This window comes from Epinephelus moara, chromosome 5, assembly GCF_006386435.1.
Source record: "Epinephelus moara isolate mb chromosome 5, YSFRI_EMoa_1.0, whole genome shotgun sequence".
Lineage (NCBI taxonomy): Eukaryota > Metazoa > Chordata > Actinopteri > Perciformes > Serranidae > Epinephelus > Epinephelus moara.
This window is the reverse complement of record NC_065510.1, coordinates 44,056,649-44,078,999: the sequence shown is the minus strand read 5'-3', so window position 1 is coordinate 44,078,999 and position 22,351 is coordinate 44,056,649. Positions and strand designations below refer to the sequence as shown.

Genomic DNA, 22,351 nt, shown 5'->3' with positions numbered 1-22,351 from the left:
TGGCCATGCAGTGCTGTTGCGTGTGTGTCTAACCTGTGATTGTGTCAGTGAGGTCCTGGTCATGGGTCTTCCTCAGCAGCCTGATCAGAGCAGGCACTCCATCACAGTTCTTGATGGCGATCTTGTTGTCTGGATCTTTGCCATACGAGATGTTCTTTAATGCTCCACAGGCTGCATACTGAACCTACAACAAAGACCCAACAACAGCTTATTGAACCATTAGTCATAATGGAGTACCACTTAAAGAGAGCACTGCTTTCAAATACATATAGTAGTAGAAAACAGTGTTGTGCTCTTGTAACTGATTGACTGTCCTACACAAATTTCATGGGTCTTGGCATTTCTACTAATGCAGTTGTCTATAGCCCCTTTTACACTGGCCCTTTTCACACAGAGATCGTGCTATCGGGCCACTATGAAGTACCTTCTTCGTGCCACCTTCACATTTTTCCACAGAACCCAACTTCTGCAGCATCACTCCGCTCATATGTATAATTTTAGACTGCTTCCCGGCATTGCAGAATCAAAAGAGACGTAACAGGTGTGACATGTAACACAACTGTGTCGGCCTCTAGTGTGACATATAACATATGCATCGATAGTGCTTTACTCCTAGATCTCAGTGCCGCGTTCGACACTGTCGATCATGGGATCTTACTTGACAGATTGCATAACTGGGTGGGACTTTCCGGTCCTGTCCTAAACTGGCTCACTACCTACCTACAAGACAGGGATTTCTTTGTGTCCATCAATAATTATGCATCTGACAAAGTTGCTGTGACCTGTGGGGTCCCACAGGGCTCAATCCTTGGTCCACTCCTGTTTAATTTATACATGCTTCCGCTTGGGCACATTATACAGAAACATAATATACAATACCATAATTATGCAGATGATACACAACTCTATATCTCCCTCTCTCCTGATGATTTGAGCCCTGTGGAAACACTACTCAAATGCATCGATGACATTAATACATGGATGAACCAAAATTTCCTCCAGCTAAACAATGATAAAACAGAAATCATTATCATAGGTCCAAAAGCAAAAAGACAGGAAGTCTCTGCCATTCTTCGTTCATCTGCTCTCAAGTGCAAAGAACATGCCAGAAATCTTGGTGTTGTCATCGATGCTGATCTTAACTTTCACTTTCACATTAACAATGTCACAAGATCATCCTTCTTCCATTTGAAAAACATCTCAAAAATCCGAGACTTTCTGACAAATTCAGATGCTGAAAAACTGGTTCATGCATTTGTAACAAGCAGACTCGATTATTGCAATAGCCTCTTTTCCGGACTCCCTCAAAAATCCATCAAACGACTGCAACTTATTCAAAATGCTGCTGCACGTATTTTAACCAGAACTAAGAAATATACACACATCACCCCAGTTCTTCAGTCCTTACACTGGCTCCCATTGAAGGCCAGAATTGAATTTAAAATTCTTCTTATTGCCTATAAGGCACTGAATGGCCTTGCCCCTAATTATATTAAAGAATTACTTGTGCCATATGAGCCAATGAGAACTCTCAGGTCATCAGCTAATGGTCTTCTCGTTGTTCCCCGTGTGCGCACTAAAGCTGGAGAGGCAGCATTTAGCTGCTATGCTCCTAGCAGATGGAATGCCCTTCCAGGTAATGTCAGAAATGCGCCAACACTGAGCTCTTTTAAACGTAAACTTAAGACATTTCTCTTTACTGCTGTTTTTAACTAGCCTGTTATTTTTTATTTATTTATTTATTTAATTATTTTTATCACTAAATACTAGAATCACTATGCACTTTAAATAAGATGCATCCATGTATGCTTGCATACATTCATGTTCTTGTTTGTTGTCTTTCTGCGTTCTTTGCAAATATGTGCTCATATTTTATGTTTTTATACATGGGGTTTTTTTGTGAAGCACATTGTGTTGCTTTCTGTATGAAATGTGCTTTATAAATAAATGTTCTTCTTCTTCTTCTTCTTCTAAACAATAACAAAGGCATAACATGGCAATACCAAAATGTACCATCTCTGTTATATGGCGGCTTATCTCGTCCTCTGCTTGGGGGGTAAGGAGCTCCCAGACCTCATGTTTTTCCAATTTGCAGACATTTTCTGTTGTTTGTTATAGTTTTGTTGCTTATCTGTACTTTTTGTGCTGTATTGCACTGCTCTGTTGGTGTTATTGTTTCATTACTATGTATTGTAAAGTGACCTTGGGTTTCTTGAAAGGCGCTATATAAATTAAAGTTATTATTATTATTATTATTATTTTCAGCCTCTGTTCTTTTTCTCTGAGTTAACCACTAACTGCTACTTTTTAAATCTCCCGCGGTGGGTTGCATACATTACACATCGTCAAAATGTCACAATCATGCCACCCATGATCCTGTCCTGCCACCTATCCTGTTTTAACAGACATTATTTCGTTGCTGTTACTACCTCCGCTCCCAGCTCAGAGGCCAGACAACACTGTAACCTGATTCTGTGATTGTACCTTATATAGAGAACGGTGACGCAGCATTACAATGTGATGCTCCCACCTTGAACAGGGGGTGTAAAAGGGGCTACTGCCTCTTCAAGGAGAGAATTTCACACCATTATGTCGGCTTGCTGTTCTGTATGAAAAGGTACTATCACAGAATCGGGATACTGAACGGTCCCACCTCTGAGCTGGCAGCGGAGTTAATAACAGCAGTGAAACAACCTCTGTCTCAAAGGGACAGCTGGCACGATGGAACCATGGGCAGGACGGGTGTGACTTTTGACGACTTGTTATGTGTGCAAACCACAGCGTGGGATTTTAAAAAATAGCTCATAGCAGTTAGAGGCTAACTCAAAAAAAGAAGAATAGCTGGCGAAAATGTCGTCAAATTGGGAAAACACTGAGGTCCGAGGGCTCCTTAACCTCCGAGCAGAGGATGAGATCTGCCACCATATAGCAGTAAATGTCAGTAAATGAGCGTTATTGTCATGTTATGCCATTGTTATTGTTAATAAGGCACTGCTGACACATTTGTTATATGTCACTTTAGAGGCTGACACTGTTGTGTTATAAGTCATGTCCATCACACCTCAACATCCCACGCTGGAAAAGCATGATGCTGTCACTGTTTAATTCTAAGTAAAAATACAAGGCAGCATAAAGAATGGACTTTGAAGCGACCCTATAGTGCAATCTCTGTGTAAAAACGGCTACTTATTAATAGTAAATTAATTGGCCACATTTCTAACATATTTTCACTATGTTAATTACAATTTTAATACCAGCACAAGTTTATGAACTTCGTATAGTCAATGTCAAGCATGTCACTTTTTGTTTTAATGTCACATTCATTTATGTTGTGCAATTTAAACAGTTGAGCATGTTTTCATGGTATTATGCTGTTTTGTATCTTAGCTTTTCACACAACATACACACACAATGTGTGTGGAGTCTTTGGAGTGCCTTAAAAACGTAAAGAGGATGCAGTTGCTGCTTGACCCATTTTTTCAGCAGGCAAGCCATCAGACACACACAAAACTCCAAACCTGTCACTGACCGTAGAGCATAAATTGTGAAATTAAGATGCTTCTTTGCCTCGGGAGTGGAATGCATGATGTGGTTTGTCTGGTAATGCCCATATAAAGACCAGCAAAACTTTGCCACAGCTTGTGCTAAATGAAAGGGAATCAGAAAAACCACAGAATGTTTTGGACGAAACCATATTTAGCCCAAATGTTGACCTACGGGATCTGACCAAGAGAAGTAAAATACGTATTGCTTATTTCTATTTCCCTTTCAACTGGTATTAGTGCTGAGTCTCAAGTTCACCTTATCTCAGGCCAATGAAGCGTCTTACTATTAAGTAAGAAATACTTATACCTTAAATACAAATACCTTAAGCCTCACTTTTACCTCACCACAGTCCAATCATAACACAGTGAGTCAGGAATGAACACAAAGCCATGGAGAAAGTCAGCAAACAAACCTCTTTGTTTGGGATGTCAAGCATACCGACCAGTGCTGGGATGCCTTTCAGCCGACGCACATCAGACTTCACCTGGAAAGTAAAATGTAGGGCATATGGACGTAAGAGGTGATGTAGATGGTGGGGGGGGGGGGGGCAAGTGAAGTCCAGTTTATGGTTTTTAAACAGCCCAGCAAATCCAAATTATGTCAACATCAATCAATTCAAACATAAATTAAATAAGTACTAGGTGCAAATCCATAAAAAGGTCCCGCCATGACAGCTGAGCATGCATTAGCTGCTATCACAAAATTGTAAAAAACTGCACTTAAACTTTTTTCGCTGGTACTTTTTCTCAAAATCTGAACATTGCCACGTCAATAACTGGAGATCTGGAGATATCAAAAACAGACCGACAGCAGCAGACAATGTTTCATTATGTAAAGCGGGATTTTAGCCCTGGCTGAATTTCTGCCAGACTGTAGGGTTGCACGATTATAGCCAAAATGATAATCACAATTATTGTGATCAATATTGAGGTCACAGTCCAATTTCCCAACATGACTTCTGTAAAAAGATTAACTTCATGATGATGTAGTGAGCCTATTTTGATGTTATTGGAGTAGTATTTTACATGTTGTAGTTCAAACTGTAGTCCTGAGACTGCAGGGTTTCCCACACATTCATTTATTTGTGGTGGACCGCCTTGATATCAGCATCTGCAGCCACATATTGTTTTGTTGTTGTTTTTTTTTCGAGCTGGACCATTCATTAGGAGTACTGAAGAAAAATATATTATATTTGGTTATTCAGAGCACCACAATTCAGACAAGAATTGTGGAACAACAGCCCTCTCATGTTAATGTTGTCATTTTTTCAACCTTCTTTATATGAAACCAGCTGCATTCCCATGGAAACTGCACACTCTGCAGTTCAGCCATGGGTCTTAAAGTTTTTTTTACAAGTGACACTAAATCAGAGAAAAAAAAAAGGCAATGCAGTGCACTTCACGTTTTGCAACCTGAAAAAACACTTTCCGTGTGATCGGGCCTAAACCATTCCTACAAAACACATGACTAATCATCTTTATTCATGAGAGATGTCATTTTGACCCCTGCATTCCTCAACTAATTGCTTTAAATTAATGCGTATTCTAGTCTACATTACACTGAGTGCAAGCTTCAGCTATAGCATATAAATATATGCTTGCATCACTTACTTTATCATTCTTATATGTGAGGTGCTGCAGGTATGCAGCTGCGTTGCTCCTGACGGGGTCCAGCCTGTAGTTGAGCATGGCGATAACCTCTGGCAATTCTGGTTGACGCCAGCCACCGGGGCCAGGAACTTTCCTTAGAGTGCTGTCCAATGAAGCCATGCTACCTCTTTCACCTTGGGCCAGTGGTGCTCCTCCTCCCCAATAGTACATGTCTCCTGGACCGCTCATGTCGCCATCTAAAGTGCCCTCGTAACTCCTGGGGAGGGAGGAGGAGAACATATGTGAATGAACATATTTTTACCAACACGTATACAAACAGAAAGGAAGGGTGGAAAAGAGAGGTTTCCCTGTAGTTGATCATAAAAGTGGTGATTTGGAAACAAAATATATATATATGATGATTGTGGAAGGAACATTATGATGATATTATGATGAAGACACCATCTACAATGCATACACACATAACATATATCTAGATGTTACTCATTCCTAAAACACAGATGAGTCACTCTAAAAATATTCAACTTACCCAGTCCTGCGTGGGGGCCCATGTGGGAATGCATGGTGGTTGCGGGGTACAGTGCCATAGTGTACTGGGTGTCCCATGCCATAGTCAGGTTCATCATAGCCCATGCTGTGCTGATCATCCTCCAGACCGTACGGCTCTGGGACAAACCTCGGAATGGAGGACAGCTCCATGGCACTTCCCATACGCCCAACCTAGACAGGGACAGGATCCAAAATAATAGAAGCTACAGGCCAAATGCTGTGGCAAACTTATGCTATGGCTTGTAAATGTGTGTACTCCTGTAATCCTATTTAATTATTTACACACAGCATGGAAGCAAAATACCACATTTAGCAGGTGAATCTTGAAATGTCAGCAGACCAAGTTCAAACCGTGTTAAAAGCAAGTAATACAATGACAATGAAACATGCCTGTGGCTGAGCCGCATAGGGGTCCAGCTGGTTCCGGCTGGGGGCTCTGTAGCTTGGATCCAGGGTACTGTAACCATCTGGATGGACTTGTCTGGAGAGGGGAGGGACAGGGAAATTAAGCGTGAATATAGGAGGAGATGGAAATTTTGGCTAGATTATTCATTTCAATTGTAAACTTAATGTCTACCCTGTCACAATGGCCTTAATCCTAGATCGACTGTGCTGACATGAGTTTCAACAAAGACTATACCTGTAGCGATTATCCATGTGAGTTCCCCTGCTAAGGCTCGCATAGGTCTCAGATGGGGGTCCAGTGCGGTACTCCTCGTAACTCCCTGGTGGTCCGTAGTGGTAGTTGCGAGGCACAGTGCGAGTGGGGTAGTCCATGGGCACACCCCCTCCAGGTCCCGGTCTGTAGACCATGGGTGCAGTGTAGCCCCCCATACCGGTCACTGAACCCCCACCATCCAGGGAAAGTGTGTCTGACACAGAGGGGATGACTGTGCGAGTGGTGGTGGTCTTTACTACTTTCTTTACCTTACAGGACAAATAAAGGGAGAAAGGACACATGATTCAACAGTTAATATTTATGATGTCGCTTACACTTTCAAGTTAATCCAGAGATACAATCTGAAAGGAGCTGTCTCAAAGAATCCTAACTGACAAGCTACTGTAACACAAAACTGTTCTGCTGTTGTTGTCACTTGATGCGGTCAACTGCACACTAAGCAAGTTACCGTAGTTTCTGTGCGCCGTGTGGTCCCATCTTCACTGGTCTCCACAGAGACAACAGGTGGTGCCTCCTGAGGATCTTCCTCCACTGTGTATGTCTCCTGCACCACCTGGCCAGGCTCCATCCTGAACTGCATACACATAGAAATTTCAGAGAAAAACTGAAATGTAGGTCTCACAAGGGATATCCTTTGGGTTAACTCTCTTAACAATACAACAGCTCAAAGAGAGGAATCGGAAAGACACCTACGTGATGTGTCCCGTTGATATAACCCTCGTTCAGTGTCAGCCTCTCTATGTCTGCATCACAAGTAATGCGGCCGTTCTGCAGGGAGGAAAACATACATGTTAGAAGATCCAACACAGACAGAGAGACAGAGACAGACAGACTGCTCAAAATAAAAAGATAGATATGCATTTACGAACACATACACACACCACAACATTAACTGAGCAGTTGAACTTTTACAGCCATCAAGAGTGACAGGCTACTCATGAACAGTACTGAGCATATATGAAAGCTAGAATTACTGCCCTGTGGTTGTATGCCTCTGTGAACCAGTCACGTTTCTCTTACAGTTTACATCTATGTCTGTGAAAACATGGATGCTTCACACACATCTTCTACCAAGCAGCACAGAAGATCTATACAATCAGCACAATTGTAAGGTGGACACCCAAGATTACTCACCAATTCAGTATCTGACCAAATGTCTCTATTTTTTGTTTTTGAGTTATGACGTTGAATAATGGCCAGATAAGTGTTTTATGCAGAACATTATGATGTCACAGTGAAGTTGACCTTTGACCTTTTGGATATAAAATGTCATCATTTTATCCTGTTAAACATTTGTATAAAATTTTGTCGCAATTAGCGTGTGAATACTTGAGTAATGGCCAAAAGCAGGTTTTGTGAGATCACAATGACCTGTGACCATCAAAATCTAGTCAGTTTATTCTTGAGTCCAAATTTGAGTAAACTCTCTTGAGGCCTTCTTGAGATGTCGCATTCAGGAAATAAGATAGACGCAAGGTCACAGTGACTTTGACCTTTGATCACCAAATTCTTATCAGTTTGTCATTGAGTACAAGCAGATGTTTGTGCCAAATTTGAAAAAAAAAAATCCCTCAATGCCCTCTTGAAATGTCATGTTCACAAACATTAAACACATAAGGCCACAGTGACCTTAACCTTCCGTAATCAGTTCATCGCTGAATCCAAATGGACGTTTGTGCCAAATTTGAAAAAAAAATTCCCTGAAGGTGTTTGATATCGCCTTCACAAGAATGAGACAGATGCAAGGTTGCAGTGACCTTGACCTCTGACCACCAAAAAAACGTATCGGTTCATCATTAAGTCCAAGTAAACATTTGTGCCACATTTGAAGAAATTCCCTCAAGGTGTTCTTAAAATATAGCGTTCACGAGAATGGGACAAACAGATGGAGAGACAACCTGAAAACATAATGCCTCCAGCTGCAGCCGTCTCCAGCGCAAAGGCAAGAAAGTGAAAGAAGTAACAGTAATCAACTTTCATCTGAATCATAATTCAGATGAATCTGTATGTGCTGAAGCTCAAGCATTTTAAGTGCTGTGGGAATTTTTTTTTTATAAAAACGTACTCAGTTTTTTATGTGTTGCATTACATTGATGCAAGAAGGTAATGACAGCCCAAATGGAAATAAACAAGCATGATGTTTTTCAAAAATCAAGTAACAGTAGAGCGCTTGTGTTTGTAGATAACTCTGGAAGGTATGTTAACATCATGAGCATAAACACAGATGCTTTACTTTATGCACTCTTCACCTCTGAACACAAACAACCAAATGGAACTTACTCATCAAACAAACATGAATGATGAATGGTGATAATGCAGTTAACAGATGATATAATTGGCAATGAAATTAATAATGAGCCACAGAAAGACATAAACAAAGAGACAAACTTCTCTCTTATAAGTCAAAAGCACCAGCATTGCCTGCCCAAGAGTGGTGATGGGTGTGGTGCACTTCCCATTCCAAACACAGGGGGAGCGCTATGTATCTCTCCTGCCATCTCTGCAGCCTTATCTCCACTACTATGGGGGCACAGCCAGGGGGTGAATTGCTCAACAGTGATTCAGAGATGGGATAAAGCTGTCTCATGCTGACAGACTTTTTTTTACATTAAAAAACATAAACAGAAATATCTTGCTGAAGGCCAAAATAATACTTGCAGGAGGAGCAATGACAGCCTTTTAAGGTGCCACTCAGCCTAGATCAGAAAAACAAGACTTTAAGCAAATGACCACAGTCTTTAGTTCAGATAAGGGCTCTATCAGAGAGAACAGTAGAAAGTGCCAGGCAGATGTGAGCGTGTGGGAACCTGTCAGTTAAGACTGAGCTCGTGTTGCACTGTCTGGGAGAGTGGCAGAGGCATGCCTAAGCCTTTGGGCTATGTAAACACACACAGCAGAGATAAGAACCAGCACAGGCTACATTTCTGTCTTGCTCTCACTAGAAAACACACTCTTCCTTATTTCTGCTCCTAATCAGTCACTAGAATTAGCTGGGACTGCATGCCCAAATGTAAGAATGGAAAAGGGAAAGTGAGAGAGTGAGAGGCCAGTTGTTTTAGAGTGTTTCAAAGGTTGCCTCAGGGCCGAGAGAGAGAGAGAGAGAGAGAGAGAGAGAGAGAGAGAGAGAGAGAGAGAGAGAGAGAGAGACTCAATAAGGAAGCGAAAGAATGAGCTAGAGAGGGTGTGTGTGCCTGCGTGTCTGTCTGTGAGGTAAACTCAGAGCATGAAGTCACTCAGCAGCCTCTGAACCAGGTAACTGACTCACGTATGATAAAGAGGGTGAGTAAGCCAACAGCGGAACACACTTAAGCTATAAAACAGACTCAGTGATCAGGATTTTACCAAGATTTTACAGCTGATGAAACAGGTCTGACTAGACCCTTGTCCGAGTTAATGGACTTTGACCCCCTGAAAAAGCAGCTGAGGGGCGTCTTCCTTACACCAGAAATACATACAACTAATTATAAATAAACCAACTGGCTGAACTACAAACAGTGTTTCAGGAAAAGCTCAATATCAGATATCATCAAAGACATTGCTCTGCATGCAAACTCGCATGGACAAGTCAAGACAAACATGATGGGTTAAACTGAGTTGTGAAGCTTGATTGGTGGAGGGATGGGATGATGATGGGAGGACTTTATTTTGAATGAGACATGGTGACAGTGACTGGTGACATGGTGACAGTGACTGAGGAACCAGTGAAAAACGGGAAAAAAGTGTGATCAAAAGCTGTGGAGCAACAGAGGGTATAAATTTCCTCCTCAGGAAGGCTGTATTGGAAGGCACTTCGCTCCCTTTTTTTACTGCATGTTCTTTGATTGATTGATTGAAGTGTACTTCAACACTCCAACCTGACTAAAACCTACCGAGGAGGTATTTTTTTTTTCCCTCTCAGGTTTGGTTTAGGTTCCGCTGCCATCCAGCCAGTCAACACAGATAGGATGGAGGTGACCATGGAGATGACAATGGATGCACTCGCTGTGATCAAGGGTGAATCCAAGGGGTTTTTCGATGGAAAATGTGCGTGGCGGTGGGAGGGAACAGAAGCGGGGCTTTTTCTGTGTTACCTGCATGTTGGGGAGGGGGCGGGGCAGGGTGCCGGCACACGACCTCCGCTCCTCCTCCAGAGCTCGGCTCAGCATCTCAAACTGCCTCTCCTGCTCCCGCACCGAGGCCAGCAGGGAGGCTGTACTCGCACACTGCTCCATTCACACACTGAGAGCAGAGCACAGGACAGGACAGGACAGGACAGGACAGGACAAGATCAACACCAACGAGTAGAAGTGATTCAACCAACACCGGGATTTCATCGAAGCACAAACATAGAGCGAGGCTGAATCACCCACATACACAGATATAAAGGCAGAGGGGCCCTGGCACCTTGCACTTCTGGGAATGCACACTCAGACATGCTTATAAAGTTAAAATTTAGAGGTTAATAATTAGTAGGAGCTGACACAAGAAGGCAAAGCAAAGTAAGATAAATGAGGCAAGACAGAGAACAAGAGAAAAGAGGAGATGAAGGACGAGGTACAGAGAAAATGTGACTACAGACAGAACAAGAGCAAGAAACACTGTGAGGATTAACAGCAGGCACACAGAAAGAGTGTGCTACATGAGGATTTATCTACAAAAGTGATTATTCAGTGCAAATTCAAGGTGGGACCAGCATCAGCAGAGCAGGGATAGAAGCAAACTGCTGTCACTTTTACAGAGCATTTCTTCGCCTTCTGTTGCGCAGGCTTAAAGATAGAGGTGAGATACATGGCATAACACAATTACAGCATGTTTTCAGCTGCAGCATCAGGAGCTTGTTAGCACTTCTTCATTTAAGGATGCAGAGAAAGTGAGGAAGGAGACGGGAGACAAGTGCAAGTGTGAGAGCATTCAGAGGTGTTATCAAGAGACGTCATCAGTTACACTAAATTTGACTAAGGGTGTGGCAGGTCTCATTTTTCTCACTTTCTACATTGCTAGTTATTATACTCTGAAAGTTATGATATGGATGGCATTTTAAATTAGATTGAAAATTGCAGGAAAAGACATAAAAATTGGTCAATGACTTTTTTAGGATTTCAATCAATGATCCAGAGTCAAATAATGCTAACGTAAGCGTCAAATAGCTTTTCTAGGGAAAAAAAGATATATTAAAAGCAACCAAAAAGAAAATCAGTCAAGGGGACAGCTTCCTGATATTACTGTTAAAGACAAAAAGGGCTGCATAATGAGAGCAAAAAATAAAATTTTCATTATTGTGCTCAATATTGTGACCACAATTATCAATCACACTGATATATTTTCAACAAGTCTTAAGCAGCATTTCCACCAAAAACTTCAGGTAAAGTACCTTTAGAACCATATATAACCCATACGAACATGCACCTTAGCATTTCTGGGGTTGGGTACCGCAACCTGATGCCAATATGGCACTGGTTCATATACGAATGGCACCTAAAAGACCGAATCATGATGCAGGTTTTCGGTGCCACATTTTGGTGCCAGGTTGTGTGAGGAGCAAGTGTGCAGTCGAGAGAGCAAGAGATGGAGAGCATGTGTGATGGTGACTGGTATAGTGACGCTGCAGCGACCGGATCAGACAGTATGAAGTTAAACATAGATGCAATGTGTGTACACTCACGTCTATTTGTGAATATATGCTAAAACTCTTCAAGACCTGAGCCAAGCTTCCATGTCTTGCTTGTCATCTGCTGATTAAAGTGAAGGAAGATAGCCCCAAAGTTAGCAAGCCAAGTTAGCCTCACAATGGAACCTGACCAGGTTCTGTTACAGTTGACTGTTAGGGTGGACCAGCTATACTCACTTTGGTGACAATCTCAGCCGCTCCTAAACAGATAATAGAGAAATGTCTGGCTGCTGGGTCTGAGTTATGCTGTGTCCCTTACCATTATATTAAGGCACTCCCGCCCCCCCTTGAAGGTCAAGGTAATGTTATTCAATTTTATTTTCTTTATAGCCCCAAATCACCACACAAGTCAAATAAGGTCACCTTTCCTATAGAACAGGTCTATACCTTGTCCTTTTTTTAAAACAAACTAAATAGCCTTATGTTACTTATATTAACGCACACACACACAGGTGAGCACTCTCCCACCAGTGGACAGCGAGAGCGCATCAGAAAATATGTTGCGTCAACCACCTCAAAGGCAGACAAAAATATCTGCCTTTTTTTAAATGCTCCCAGGGTGGTGAAGATGATGGAGAAATGCTCTGATGTTTAGTTCACTGTACAGTTCAAATAATTGTTCAGTTGTTATATTGACTGCTGTCAATATAACAGCCCCCCCGTCTGTCATACTGAAACTGAAGGTGTGTTGATAGATTTACTTTATCAAATCATGCACTGAGAAAACATGCAAGAAAACGTTCATCCTTTTATTTATATATTATAAAAAAAAAAAAAAATTTACCGTCATATCTGTTACCTAGTAAAGATGAAAACGCAACAAAACATCTTTTTATTTCATGATTATAATTTACTGATGTATAAAGACCTGCCACAATATGGACAGTGGTAACGTAAGTGTCAAAAGAACAGCCACAAGCTTTCCTAGCAAGGTGAATTTAATGATTATTCAGAGATAAAGTGAGTGCTTCATACCACACATTTCAAGGGAACACAAAATACTACAACATGCATTCCAAAAGATGTAGCTACCTGACTTACATGACAGCTAATTGTGGAAGCAATCGATTACAAATACCAGTGATACCAGTGCAGCAAACAGAAACATGCCTTCACAGTATTAGGATACTAAACATCAAAGAAAAAAAGGAAGCCAGTTGGTTTTAAATTGTCAACCTGGAATTTTGCAGCTTAAGCAGATGCCACAGATGACCTAAGCCTAAATTACAGAGGCATGATAATCGGTGAACGCCACTCTAGCCCAAATTATAACAACGACAAAGTCACTTTTCTCAGACTTGCTGGCAGGAGACACTGGTGAGGGAGGAATGAGGAATCTGGGGAGGATAAATTCAACAGTGTCTGTCTAATAACGAGATGACATAAGCATGGCTCATCTCCAAACCAGGGCAAAAACCATTTTCTACTTCAAAGTTAACTGACTCATGTAGATCAAATCTGCTCATCATCTGCACACACAGGACTGACTGAGCGAACAAAGACTCCTGTATTACGAGAGAGCACAACTGCCAGTGTGAGTGTGTGCGCACATCTGTGTGAGGGTGAGTGATTGTGTATGTGGGTCAGAGACTAAATAAAGGTAGCAAGAGTGTGTGGCTGACGTTGGCTCTATCCTTGAATGCCCAGAAGAGCTTTGCGAGTTTTGGTGAATTAATGCTGCCTTGTTTATTTCCATTTGTGTGGAGGCAAAAAAACACACGTGTGGAGAGAAACACAGGAACCACACAAACAGAAACATTCACCACCATTATCATAAATTCCACAGAGATTTTGCGTGTCACATCCTGTCTCATCTGTTAGAAGCTGTCCTAATAAGGGAGCCCTTCACTCTTTCATCATGCTGCCCTCATCCATCTCTCACACCAAAGTTTTTTTCCCAGCCAAACACTTCAAACCTGAAAAGGGAGAGTGGGCTACATTACTCTCTCTATACCAATCAGGGCATCCAACCACAAACCGACAAAGTGCTTCTTTAGTGGATAATGCTCACAAATTGAGAGATGGTCTGACATGATCTCAAGTGGGAATTTGTGACCAAATTGTAAAGCTAATAATGCATTCAAACTTAAACTCGACTTAACTCAACAGGTATTTGCTGAGATCCTAAACACAAGAGGCAAACAGGGAACTGGACGTGGCAGCAAAGCTACAAATTAATGTTTGTAGTGTCATGAACGTTGCCCATAGCAGCCATCAAGTTTTAAAGTGGGGACCATGATTTTAACTTGGCAATAGAGAGCTGACACCATATATCAGATACGTATAGATAACACAGTGTGGGTTATTCTTTGTGGCTCTGTCAAAACATCAACACTTCTTTGAGAGCACAGAGGAAGACTGTCTCTTGTGCCTTCAGGCAAACAGACAGGCAGACCCACACAACCTCTACAGCTATCCAAGTCCCGCCACTGACATTCTTGTGGCAGGGAGCAGTTGCTGGTGAGAGAGTTTTTAATGGCTTTATGCACTTCAAGCCTGGGCATTAGTCATTAATCTATTGTAAGGCCATTAGCAGCAACGCCAAATCGTATCTACTAATGGGATAGCCCTGGAATTACACTGCTAAGCCACTTACCATTCTGAGCCAACACACGACACAGATGCACATACACACTATCAGTGTCCAGTACTAATTAGCCCTTTTTACACAGAGATGGCCCTATAGGGCCACTACTAGTGCTGCACGATTTAATAAAAATGTGCGATTGCAATTATGGTGGACAATATCATGATTTGCGATTGCAATTACAATATAATTACAATATACAATATAATAAATAAATGATATCATGAGTCTTTTTGCTTGATTCAGTGTTTCCCCTAAATTATATTAGGGGGGCACTGATAGGGATGTCACGATTACTTGATTTCACTATTAACCGCGATTTAAAACGCCACGGTTAATTATTCGTAAAGATTCCTCAACACCGTCACCAAAGATTATGCGGCGACGCGGAACCATATACAGTAGGTCAGCACAATTCGCACGGAACGAAAACAAAGTTACACAAGCGGCGTCTCCAAGTGATGAAGTATGGATGAAGACGAGTGCGGGATTTCACAAATGCTCATCGTTTATTTTTACATCAACTTAAAAACACTCCAACTTTACCAAGCCCGGTTGTACGGCTACAACATTTTCATACATGAACAAAATAGTCGCCACATGTACTTAAAACCATCACTGTTGTGTTGAGAGATAAAAGAAAAAGCAGGAGCACATGGAAATAAATGAAACTTAAAGATCTATAAGGAGAGTTCATGTGATTTTACACATTTATAGTGTGAAATTAATTAATGCATAATAATCGTGATAATCGTAAAACCGTGATTATTTCTCTGACAATAATCGTATCAAGTAAATCTATAATCGTGACATCCCTAGGCACTGACCTGACATAGTTATTGTTATGGACAGACACTACAGTGTCAATGGCCATCAACAGACAGAGCACAGGTGCTCACACAGCAGCGCAGCACGGAACTGTACACACAGCGAGCGACCCTGTGTTGCATTCAGGCGTTGTCACGTAAATGACAAATTCCAGCACGCCATAGCACAACACAGCAGCATGTCAAGTGGGCCGAAACCGAGCAAAATTGCTCAATTTTTCATTTGTTATGGAGTCTGTGATTCCCCTGTGACACTTACAAATGTTTGCGTAACTGTGCTTGGATGTTGTTTTATGAGGCTCTGGCGGCTTTCAGTTGTCTCATTGTCTTTAACGTTACACGGCTCGGCTTTCTCTCACATGCATTCTTCCTACTTTTCTCTGTGTTGTCTCAAGTGCTGATATAGACTGGTCGTGTTGCCACGGGACGTGCCGACTTTAACTTTTAAACTTTTACACAGCACATCTTTCTGTTCAACATCGCCGTACCTGAATCCAAACTATTGCCATGTAATAGACGTTGCGTTTTTTTCGCCACCAACTCAGCCTGTTCATGGTCGTGCTCATGCTCTTCTTCAGCGTCGTGTTGGTCACTGCTGCATGCCGGCTGCACGCACCAGGATAGCTTGTGGGCGTAATGTCAACAAACTCCACACACTACAGGAGAGGTAGTCACGTTCACAGGCACACACCTTAACATTTATTTACATTAAATCGCAAATCGCAGCCTTTTATGCAGTTATGTGATCGCACAGCCTGACATCGCGATTGCGACTGCGATTAGATTAATCGTGCAGCACTAGCCACTACTAAGTCCCTTCTTCATACCACCTTTGCATTTTTACACAGAACCAAACTATGGCAGCATCATGCCGCTACAGTCTGTGATTTTAGACAACATGGTGGTATTGCAGAATCAAAAGAGGTGTGACAGGCGTGACATTTAACACAAGAGTGTTGGCCTCTAATGTGACATATTATATACGCGTCAGCAGCGCTTTATAAACAATAACAATGGCACTACATGGCAATCTTTTACAGTCTGTAATATGTAGGCTGATCTCGTTCTCTGCTCGGAAGTTATGGAGCTTCCGGACCCCAGTGTTTTCCCAATTTGCAGACATGTTCGTCCACTCTTTTCTTTTCTTTGAGTTAGCCGCTAACTGTTAACACCTACTTTTTAAATCTCCCATGGTGAGTCGCATGCATGACACATTGTCATTGTCACACCCGTGCTGCCACAATCCCATCCTGCCAGCTGTCCCATTTATACAGATGTCATTTTGGTGCTGTTACTGCCACCGTTCCCATCTCAGAGGTGAGACAACTCTGCCCCCCATTCCGCGATTGTACCTTTTATACACAACAGCAAGGCAGCATAACAGTGTGAATTTCCCGCCTTGAAGAAGCAGTGTAAAAGGGGCTACTGAAAACTTTGGGAAGTACACACTCACAGCCAGTTAATCTGTCTATCACCCAGTACCCACTGAGTACTGTGACTACAGTGTATTCCCTCATTATCATATGCTATCAATTCAGGACTTAGTCACTGGTGGTTATGGCAGACTGACATGCATAATGTTCCAGTCTACGCGCACATACTCACACTGCTGAGGCAAAGCTATGGTAAAATGCCGTTGTGGCTTGGCCAACTGCTCCGCTGACTCAGCCTCATTTGAATGGTCACACAGAGATTTGGCCTCTGTGTGTGTGTGTGTGTGTGTGTGTGTGTGTGTGTGTGTGTGTGTGTGTGTGTGTGTGTTTTGTGTGTTAGCCTTGGCCCACATCCAAATACTACCGCCTTTGCCGCCCTGACTTGAAACCATGAACCCTCTCCCTCCCATGTGGCCTACGGTGTGGTGGCTGCAGAGAGCGCACATGCACATACGCCCACCCACACTCACACTCTACACAGACTTTTCAGGGACCTCTGAGAGTCCAGCTGTCTACTATTGTTGGTGAGGAAGGAAACATGCAGGCAACAACTCAGAGAGCAAAACAGCAAAAAAGAAAAAAAGAAAAAAAAAACAGAGCACTCCCTAATAAGTATATGGTCACCTAGACTGTAAATGGATATAATATTGATGGGAGGCTGTAAATCCTGCGGGTTTTCAGTCATTTTAATATCACAATAAAGATTTATGTTGTCTTTTCAAACTGTTAAATGCAGCATTAGTTAGGTAATAAAAAAATCTTCTAGCTGAGTGAAACAATAAAGAGACATGATGTCATCTAAAATATTGTCTCAAATAAGGTTGCAATTAATGATTTTCATTACTGAATATTCGACGGTTTGTGAGAATAATTGTTTAGTACATTAAAGGAAGTTAGACTAAAATTGCCCATCACAATTTCCCAGAGCCAAATGTGACATCTTCAAATTGCCTGATTTGTCCTGTCAACAGTAAGAAGATATTGAATTTACAATGATATGGACAAACAAAAAGAAGCAAAACCTCACATTTGAAAAGCTAGAACCAGAAAATGTTGGGTCATTTTGCTTGCAAATTAACTTAAATTATTCATAGATTAGCAAAAATGTGGTTTGTTATATTTCTGCCAATCTACAACACTGATTCCAAAACAGTTGGTACAGTCTGTAAAACATAAATAAAAACAGAATGCAATGATTTGCAAATCCTTTTTTGACCTATATTCAATTGAATACAGCACAAATACAAGATCATTTCTCATAAATATGAACACACTCTGAATTTGATGCCTGCTACATGTTCCAAAAAAAGCAAAAGACTGAGAACGTTGTTGAATGCCCAAAAGAACCCTGTATGGAAAATTCCACAGGTAAACAGGTGAAGTGGTGACAAATGATAGCATCATAAATAGGTATGAAAGAGGCATCCTCAAAGCACAGCTGAAAGAAATGTACGGATTTCACCATCTATGAACCATAATATCATCAAAAGATTCAGAGAATCTGGAGAAATCTCTGCACACAAGGGGCAACACTGAAAACCATAACTGAATGGCCACGTCTTTGATCCCTCATGCTGCACTGCATATAAAACCATCATGACCGTACAAAGCATATTACTACATGGGCTCAGGAACACTTTGGAAAATCGTTGACAATAAGACACAGTTCCTCGCTGCATCTACAAATGCAAGTTAAGACTCTACCATGTAAAGTGGAAGCCACATATCAACAATATCCAGAAACACTGCAGACTTCTCTGGGCCTGAGCTCATCTGAGATGGACTGACACAAAGTGGAAAAGTGCGCTGTGGTCTGACGAGTCCACATTTCAAATTGTTTTTAGAACTCATGGACATTGGGTCCTCCAGACAAGAGGAAAAGGACCATCCAGACTGTTACCAGCTCAAAGTTCAAAGCCAGCATCTTTGATGGTATGGGGGTGTGTTAGTGCCCATGGCAACATGGGTAACTACACACATCTGTGAAGGCATCATGAATGCTGAAAGGTACAAACAGGATTTGGAGCAATATATGCCGCCATCCAGACGATGTCTTTTTAAGAGACGGCCCTGCTTAGTCCTGCAAGATAATGAGACACATTCTGCACGTTACCACAGTGTGGCTTCTAGGGCTGCCCCTTGCGTCGTTTTTTTTTTTTTGCTTGTCAGTGTGCTGTGCAGTGTACTTCTGGGGATGTTTTGGTGCCCAGACTTTGCTGCAGAGTAAGCGCCTGACTTTCACACTGCTCTTTGGCAAGGACAGCTGCTGACACAGTAGCCCCTTTTCCACCGCAGGAACTTTTATCAGTTACCTGGAATTTTGAAAAACCTCTGTCTCAACCCCATATTTACCCTGGAAAAAGTACCCAGTAGGGGGTAGGACTTTTCAGATTACCCGGAATTCTTGAGGGGCGGGGCTGTGTGCTGATTTCTACAAGCTTCACTTCGTTTGTGTTTTGATTAAGGATGGGTACTGACACCCGGTACTAAATTAGCCCCGGGGCTAAATTATCAGAGACCATAGTATTGATAAGCACTGACATTATCGGTTCTTTTCTGCCAACGCTGAACTCCTCCACATACACACCGACGCGACACGGTAACCTGTGAACAGCCAAGCGGCTGAACTTGAAAATGACTGGAGTTGACGGCAGCTACACTCGTTACTGTAAGTGACATTAATCCTTAGTGTGTAAGAAGCCAATACTTTATCAATACATGTGTTCAGCAGCATGAACATGTAAACATGTAGAAAGCAATATTCAATACGCTCCGTCCACCCATCTCTCATCCACCGACACTAACGTTATGTCTTACACAAGGACAGCACGCTAGTTCAGATGATAGCCAATTGTTACTAATAAGCTCAAATGACAGCTGTCTGTATGTAGACTAACTTAGTTTGACACTTAACATACTTCAAACTTTGCTGCTGGCTGAGACAAACAGCCCCAACTCTCTACACCAATACGTAGTGCTGCACGATTAATCTAATCGCAATCACGATGTCAGGCTGTGCGATCACATAACTGCATAAAAGGCTACCATTTGCAATTTAATGTAAATAAATGTTAACGTGTGTGCCTGTGAACGTGACTGCCTCTCCTGTAGTGTGTGGAGTTTGTTGACATTACGCCCACAAGCTATCCTGGTGTGTGCAGCACGTATGGTCAGGTGACCAGCCGGCGTTCAGCAGTGACCAACACAGACGCTGAAGAAGAGCATGAGCACGACCATGAACAGGCTGAGTTGGTGGCGAAAAAAAACGCAACGTCTATTATATGGCAATACTTTGGATTCAGGTACGGCGGCGTTGAACAGAAAGACGTGCTGTGTAAACATTTAAAAGTTAAAGTCGCCACGTCCCGCAGCAACACGACCAATCTATGTCAGCACTTGAGACAGCACAGAGAAAAGTAGGAAGAATGCATGTGAGAGAAAGCTAAGCCGTGTAACGTTAAAGACAAAGAGACAACTGAAAGCCACCAGAGCCTCATAAAACAACATCCAAGAACAGTTACGCAAACATTTCTAAGTGTCACAGGGGAATCACGGACTCCATAACAAACTATATAATAACAAATGAAAAATTGAGCAATTTTGCCAAAAGTGGCCAAATGAACTAAGCGCCAATATCCAGCAGTTGGTAACACTATACCACTAATGATCTGTAATCAGAATGTGACCACCACTTAACAAAGAAGTAGGTTAAATTGCTGCAGTGAGGACCATGAAAGTGCTAACTGACACTCAACCTTTCCAAGAAGTTAACCACCAGTACAGAGGGAAGGTACTGTGCCACAGTTTCATTTCACAGTTTAGAAATCTGTGCATTTTGATTTCACTGTGGTTACTATAACACATCTCACATGTCCTCCCCTGCATTGGAAATTGAACTGACGTGGTCGTCATTCAAATAAAAACAGACTGCAGGTGTAACGGTTGGAAGTAGAGGGAGGAAGGGAGATAAAGTGTGAGTTTGGGGAAACAGTAAGAGAGAGAGAGAGAGAGAGAGAGGGAGAGGGAGAGGGAGAGAGAGAGAGAGAGAGAGAGAGAGAGAGAGAGAGGAGGAGCATATAAAAGAAAACCCCAGCTTCTGTGTGTCAGAGGGACACACCCATGGTGTGCTCTGAAAGCCCGTCATTACAGAGGCTTACAAATGATAGCCCTGGTTAAAACAACTGGCTAAACGGCAGGACTTAAGCCCCCACAAACAAAATGGCTAGGAACAAATTCTGGGGCAGCAAAAGATATTTCTAATTCATGATTTTTTTTGCGCCTCCTTTTCACACATTACAGAGGGGACATTTCCAAGATAACAGCATGTCCAAACTTGTTCACAATCTTCTTCATCTCTGTTCCAGCAGGTCAAAGCAGCCATGCCTGCAAGGTATTTAGAGGAATATGACAAGCATGTCCATGCTGCACCGAAACCCACCAATCAGCTGACTATTCCAACTCAAATAATCAATTCAGTTACTTTAGACAAGCTCTCAAACATGTCTCAGGTTGATCTGTATGCTGTTATAGTGCAATGTCACACTTGAAAACTAAAGACAAATACTACAAGCTTACTACAAGAGTGATACACTAACGCAGATTTAGCCAGATAATCCACCATCCATGCACACGAAACAACTGTAAGACAAAAAGGTGACTTAAGCAAGCCTCAACGCAAGAGACTGAGTGATCAAGCAACAAACACGCCTGCCACCTTACCACACCTACACATCCAGACCTACACAACAGGTTCTTGCTTTTTTCCCCCCCTGCTGCTCCACCACCACCACCTCCTGTCTCCATCCTCTACATGGCAGACCACATCAAAAGCCAGCTGCCGAAACATTAAACAGTGGGTTTACACAGTGGACTTTCAACGCACAAAAATGAACAAAAGTCAAAGGCAGTATGCCAAAAAAAAACACGCCATGCAAGCATGATCATCTGAATAGCACCACGTACTTTCACCGTCCGCAGAGAGTGGGCGGCTCAGGTACAATACATAATAGGAAATTGATAAGTAAGCTGAGAATGGACTTTGAGTCCTAGAAGGTTGGCCCGGTCACTTCCGTGTACTCTCACCTGTCCTGGATACACCCCAGGTCGGGGAAAAGTGGCGGAAAAGTCTGCTAAAACCTTGCTGCTTCGATGTCTAAAGGCAGCACACAGAAAGGACCCGACATGTAAGGTTAACGTAATGTTTAACGTTATACCTGCCATCCACACACCAGTCCATTCATGTAATAAACTGCTAATGCTGTGTTAGCAAGTTTTTGTTACGCAAAGTGGATAATTTGTATTCTCAGCTGTCTCATCCAGTTCAACTGCATCTATAAGTTTCACTTAACTTTTCCCAAGTCTCACTCTAGATAAGTTATTCATCATGCTAACAAATGGAATACACCAATGCTCGCTAAACTAGCTTGTGCTATGGTAGCTAGCCTGCTAACGCTGCGTTTCCAACAACCAAGTT

The 22,351-nt window shown here is 42.2% G+C and overlaps 1 protein-coding gene and 1 long non-coding RNA gene across 8 annotated transcripts in view; one reads left to right on the top strand and one right to left on the bottom strand.

Moving 5' to 3' along the window:
• The window catches only part of LOC126390157 (uncharacterized), a 698,278-nt gene that overhangs the window by 511,039 nt on the left and 164,888 nt on the right, over positions 1 to 22,351 (top strand). The gene's annotated exons all lie outside the window — the stretch shown is intronic.
• ctnnd1 (catenin (cadherin-associated protein), delta 1) overlaps positions 1 to 22,351 on the bottom strand; it is a 42,587-nt gene that overhangs the window by 19,785 nt on the left and 451 nt on the right. For 5 of the 7 annotated variants that reach the window (XM_050044247.1, XM_050044244.1, XM_050044246.1 and 2 more), the window contains exons 2-10: positions 10,455 to 10,602; positions 7,078 to 7,152; positions 6,833 to 6,958; positions 6,346 to 6,632; positions 6,096 to 6,186; positions 5,686 to 5,876; positions 5,157 to 5,412; positions 3,959 to 4,030; positions 34 to 184 (exon numbers count right to left, since the gene is read on the bottom strand). In XM_050044247.1, the coding sequence (XP_049900204.1) occupies positions 34 to 184; positions 3,959 to 4,030; positions 5,157 to 5,412; positions 5,686 to 5,876; positions 6,096 to 6,186; positions 6,346 to 6,632; positions 6,833 to 6,958; positions 7,078 to 7,152; positions 10,455 to 10,595 (1,390 nt within the window). In that variant the 5' untranslated portion in view covers positions 10,596 to 10,602. The remainder of the gene's footprint in view (positions 1 to 33; positions 185 to 3,958; positions 4,031 to 5,156; positions 5,413 to 5,685; positions 5,877 to 6,095; positions 6,187 to 6,345; positions 6,633 to 6,832; positions 6,959 to 7,077; positions 7,153 to 10,454; positions 10,603 to 22,351) is intronic. The other 2 variants (XM_050044249.1, XM_050044250.1) reach the window with 1 other exon arrangement.